The following is a 6,187-nucleotide window of genomic DNA, read 5'->3' as shown; positions in this document are numbered from 1 at the left end:
AAGGACATTTGCACGTAGTATCTCCAAATTTAAATTACAACCATCGATCACTTAACAGGCCTGGTACGACCTAAGTGGAAGGGGTCCATCAAGCCTCTTCCCACATTCTAAGTCCAAAGTTACAAGACCTTCCGTTGGGCAGTAGTTAACAGAATAAAATAGACCTAACAAACAAAAAAAATTACGAACTGCAAAAAAAGGAATTTAAAAGGGGAAAATAAAAGGAAATAACTGCATTTTCAAGCAACTATGATCGTGGAGAAAGTTGGCATTAGAACCTATAATACGACCATTTATGGGGGAAAAGATAAAAACTATTGGCGGCTGGTCTTCCTACTGAAAGATAAATGGTTTGTGGTTAATGTGCGATTCTGCGATTCAAAGCGAAAGCATCATACCGACACGAAGATGAACTCTATCTACAGACACTGTAACATTTGCTGTGCAGTTGGAACCTGAAAATGTAGGGCATAGAGGAGTACTGATGGTCATGATTCTGAGACTAAAAGAGCATCCCAGATCATGTCCATGTCCAAGGAGGGCATTCTACTTAACTGAACGTCATCCACATCTGACAATACCTCTTTAGTACTTTTCTTGCTCTCAATCAATATCTCCGAACCGACTTTGCTCTCCAACGTCTCAAACTGCAGCCACTCTTTTCTTGATGGGTTTTGGCTTAAAACTTTGAGTTTTGTATCCTCGTATGGATGGTTAATATTTGATGATGTTTGTGGTGGCTCAGTTGGCTTTGTATGGGCAGAAATGCCTTGGGATATCGCCCGTAGCTTTGCTTCCAGAAGGGCTGCTGTGGCTCCATTCAAAGAATTGGTCTGAAGTTTATGCTTTTGATCTGGGAAATTCAACTGCGCATATTCCCCACGTAGCATGTAAGCCGCCGTGTCATATGCCACGGCAGCCTCTTCAGCAGTGTCAAAAGTTCCCAACCAAACCCTAGTCCTATTTCTTGGTAACCTTATCTCAGCAACCCATTTCCCCCAATGCCTTTGTCTCACCCCCCTGAATAGCTTCCTCTGTGATGAAAAATCAGTCTTCTGTTGCTCATCCTGCATTCTTTGTGTATTGTACTTCATGGGCTGCGTCTTGGAAGTGCTGAGCCAAGATGAATAGTTTTTCAAATCTCGATTGATTCCGTGCCATTTGTTGCCCCGATGGGACGGAATTTGGCCAGGTTTGGACATAGGAAACAAAGGGTTGGAAGATGATGATGATGATGATAATATGGATTGACACTTTACGTTCTTCCCAGGCGAGTCATCTGCATTTCGTGGATCCAATATGATGATAGGTTCCTGCAGAAATAAAGTTAAATTTGGGGATTTGGATGAGACTAAAAATGAAGAAGGAGAAGATGGTTGAGAAACTTGAGATTGGGCTAGCTTTGGAAACGTATCCAAAAAGTTTACAGGAATCATGAAGCTTTCTTTGGCACGGCCTGATGCTGAAGCTCCAGGAGGGACATGGTCAGAATTCAATCCTGAAATAAACGGATTCAAATGGTGTTTATGGATAAGATTCTGTTTGGTGCAACGAGGGTTAGTCAAAGTGGAAACAGAAGCCTCGTGATCTGTGGAAGAAGTAGAATCGGAACCCGAAAACAGACTATCATCAGGTGATGCTGATGATAACGAATTCATGCATCCGTTACCGCCATGTTCCTGATAAGCTCTCCGATTCAGAGCGCCCCAGATGATATAATTTGGATCACCAAAAAAGCTCGATCCTACGTCGGCCGTTCCTTGAACATAAGATGGTAACTCATGATCATTTTGCATGAAGATCATCCCCATCTTAGGAAACTGATGTTCCATGCAAATCGTTCTGGGAGAAAGAACAAACAGAGAGAGAGAGAGAGAGAGAGAGAGAGAGAGATGTTGCAAAGTGAAGGCAGCATGCTTCATATATTTATCGTAATGCACACACCTCATGGGCAGGAGTCTGATAACTCTCAATAGAAAATTAAAGGAACTACTTTATGTCGATAAAGCGAAGGTATCCTCTGAGTCACATCTGCTTGTGCAAAAGAATTATAAGCTCGACACATACCCATTCGCCCCCCTCCCTCCCTCCCTCCTACATGTTCGTGCTTGCCATTAATCTCAATGTTTCTTTTGTCGACCAATCAGAACTTGACAACTCAAGCCCCCATGCTTACCTGTCATCTAGCATTTCTCGGCCATAAAATACGTGAAGGCTTCAAATTATTCTGGATTAATGTAACTAATGAGTCATGACTCTGATTTTTCGAAATACCTACATGTTGTATATATCATCAATCCATTATTTATTTATTTATATGTTAAAATTAGAAAATATAATACAATAAACTGAATTTAGTAGTACCCAAGCGTCATTATCATTTGTTTAATGAAAATAATTGCTGATAAATAATATTGAAAATAAAAATGTTTCCAATATTGACCAAAACTAGGTGGGGGAGCCTCATGATGCATTGATTGGTCCTCATGAATCAAGTACATGTACTTGCTGGCTCTAATTAATTAATTAATTAGCTGGAAACCCCATAATAAGATAAATTTTACAGAACTTTCTTAATATTATCATATATATATATATATATATGTGTGTGTGTGTGTGTTCGTGTCCTTCGTTCTTTTTATATGTATGAGGAAACCATGCATGGGTAGTGGGCGCTGTCTTTTCTAAAATGCAGTATTAAACAAATTATGGCGGCCAGGGCTATGAATTATAATAGAGGTATAGCTTATTTGACATTTCTTTGGTGGAGAAATGTTACGTAAATTTGTGAAATTATAAATTCTGTATAATCATTTTAAAAAAAAGTAAAATGATTAAAAAATTAATTTTTTTTTATAGGGATCTTATATTAATTTATTTTTTTTAAAATAACTAAACGTCACTTGTATAATTATGATTGTAAATATAATTTCTCTTCTTGAATGTATCGTCATCATCATGATCATGATCACGTACCTTTAGGCAAGGGTTGAGACATATATACTTTAGTGTCATATGATCTCCACCTCCACGCGCGTTTTAGCCTCCACCGAATGATTAGAATTTCCCGTTAGGTGGTGTTCGTTTGCAGCCATCTTAAGCTACTCTTTTTGGCCAATGCCACTTGGATTAACCGTTCGCGGGGAGAAAAACTAGAAAAACTGTATGTTTGGGAAGAGAGACAGACAGACAGAGAGACATGCATATATATATTTGTTACACTTTTTGGCAGGTAGGATTAATATTCTATGACTACGCAGGCAGCTCTTCCAGTAGTGCAATTGTTTTGTTGTTGTTATTTTATAAACAATGCACATGGCTAAGCTACCTGTGCTAGCAGTATACATGTTTAATATATACAGATGATCAGTGTGAAATAAGACCAAGTTCCTCAAATATTCAAGCTGCTGCTCCTTTTTTCTTTTCTTTTCCCTCGACAATCAAAGTCCTTTATTCCTTCCTGTGTTGGCCTCGAAAGGATAAACAAAAATAAGAGAATTAAGCGGCATCTCCGCACACATCACTGTACACATACATAAATATATATATGTACACTTTAGTGATGTAAAAGATGGATTCGACATGTGGAACTGGATTCACCAATTAGTGCATCACAAATCATGCATGGAGATGGAGTGATCCCTAATTCTGACACTCTGGATCATCGACATGATGCCTAACTAGCTTGTTTTAATTCACTTCCATCGCACTCCATTCTTTCTCTACCTTTAAGATAAGTATTGTGCAGCTAGATGTGGCTAGCTTTGCAGCAATATTAAGATAAAAATATCGTCTCCCTCGTCGAATATGAAAAAACAAAGGTATTTTAAAGATGAGGGTTTTCCCCCTGTTGGCAAGTTTCTACACGAATCTAGTAGTTTCTCTGTGTCTTGGAGCTAAACTTTAATGCTTTTCTTCTTGTATCTCTCTGAAAATCTGTGTTCTGCACACCAGGCTCATACGCGTTCGATTTGTCGGCAAGCTGTACGCGTTCGCATTCACGCGATTAAATTATTAGGTACGTTTGAAAAATGTAATGGTAATTTTTATTGATTATATCTTGTGATAAGATTTAAAATATTATTAAGGATGACAATTCGTATTTACTAGTCATTTTATGTTATGTTAAGTTATAATTATTTGATTATATAAATCAACTTAAAAACGACTCCTTAAGCTAAATGGATCAAGACTTTAAAACTCTAATGTAACTATTTAAATAATGGATGACACGATACGATTCTTTTCAACTTATTTAATAATTAATTAGAAATTAGTCAATACGACACAATCTATTTCAATCCGTTTTACGTAAATGGCTTGAACTGACTTATATAATTAACCCATTCATGACTTGATTAACATAATTTTACATAAAATTAAAATCTATATTTATTATTAGTCGTAATATCTCTAACAATAACTAATATGAGCATATATTCAAAATTATAATCCTAACAATAAAAACATAAATACATTAAAAAATATTAATATATAGATTATAATCTAATAATAATAAAATTGTAATATTTAAATAAAATTTAAATAGATTATTACGATTTAATTGGTTCCAATTAAATAGTCTGACTCGTTTATTAAGTGTGTCTCAATGAATCAATTTATTTTGATCTAAATCTATTTATATAAAACTCAAATTTATTAATTTCGTGTTATATTTGTATTTACTTCACGGGTCACCTTTAAATATTACTATCTATATGTAATTATTAATCCACCATATATATGTCTAGGGTTGCCAACTCAAAGGGTGATCTTAGATTAATCTCCGGAAGTCTGTAAATTAAAATGCTCTGTGTATATTTATCATTTACCCAACTCAAAATTATTAATTTAATTGTTTTAAAAAGGTTAAGGATGTAACTGAGAGGAAAAACAGAAGGTTGATAATTTTACTAAGGCAGGCATGCAACTGGCACATGCAATCAATCAACACATGATAATTATTTTTACTGAGGTAAAACTTTGAACTATCTTGCCAATACATTAAAAAAAAAAAAACCCTGTGTGCAGATCATCCAGTGATCTGGTGCGACTACCTACTCCCTCTTCATTTGACTGAATAGGTACCTATCAGTTTCCCTAGCTAGCTTTTGCCTTTATTATTCCCAGTACAGTACTCATCCTTTTTGAAGGGTTCCTAACCTTTCCAAGGAGAAAGTTCATCTCCCCATGCCAATACCTTTCTACCCTTCTTCTCTTTTACAATATCTGCATCATTACAGCCCCACAGCTACTTCATATTCTCGGTACTAGGACTTAAAAGTTACAACGATCGAGAAACTGATCAAGAAAGATATGCGTTAAAAAGATTCGTTCGAATTCTAGATGATTTTAAATAATAAATAAATATAATAATAATAATATTATTATTATTATTTTAAAATTTATAAAAAGTTAAATTAAAATTTAAAAAAATTAAATTATTTATTATATTTTATATAAAAATTTAAAAAATTTATAATAATAAAATGAGATAAAATAAAATAAAATAATTTTTCTATACTAAAAAAAGGCGCGCTGCAAAATTAGTGGAATCCGCCTCCTTTGTACAAATTTTAAATGATTTTCTCTCTCTTTCTAATTGCCTAGCCATATGAAAAGGAGAATCTTTTGCTTTTCTCTTGTTACGAAAATTCTATATATTATTCCTAGATATTCTCAAGGCGCGCCCTTTTCATTATCTATCCTATTATTAATGAAAGTATTGCAGCAGATATATATATATATATATTAAGGCAGTATTGATACCCTTGAGTATATAAATTCTGTGCAAGATTTTTGTAAAATAGTGAATTATGTTGCAAAAAAGTATAAAAAATTCCTTTTTTTTTTAAATTCACACGAAATTTATACATATAAGACTTGTTCATGACATTATTATGATTTAAAGGTAAAGTTTATACCACTTTTTGAAGTAAAATGATATTAAATATTAACTTCTATTATCATATTATATGTATAATTTATAAAGCCAAGGGGCGGCTAAAAGTACATCGAAAGGAAAGATATTCTAATAAGGCCTTTTAACTTTTAATATAATAGTATCACAAATATATATATAGTTTAAAGGTAAATATTCACTTGGTTACTGTTAATTTTATTGTGGATAAAATTATATTATATCTTAGATTTAGATCTTTACAGATCTGCCATCTGGATTAAACCA

The 6,187-nt window shown here is 34.1% G+C and overlaps 1 protein-coding gene across 1 annotated transcript; it reads right to left on the bottom strand.

Annotated features, from left to right (window-relative positions):
• Positions 1–260: 260 nt before the first annotated feature.
• Positions 261–1,815, bottom strand: LOC122294568 (ethylene-responsive transcription factor ERF062-like). The gene has a single exon (XM_043103435.1). It carries the CDS (start codon positions 1,809–1,811, stop codon positions 489–491), a length of 1,323 nt encoding a protein of 440 aa, XP_042959369.1. The 5' UTR covers positions 1,812–1,815; the 3' UTR covers positions 261–488.
• Positions 1,816–6,187: the final 4,372 nt, after the last annotated feature.

This window comes from Carya illinoinensis, chromosome 2 (assembly GCF_018687715.1).
Source record: "Carya illinoinensis cultivar Pawnee chromosome 2, C.illinoinensisPawnee_v1, whole genome shotgun sequence".
NCBI lineage: Eukaryota > Viridiplantae > Streptophyta > Magnoliopsida > Fagales > Juglandaceae > Carya > Carya illinoinensis.
Note: the sequence above shows the minus strand (reverse complement) of the source record. Positions and strands in the feature narration are given on the sequence as shown.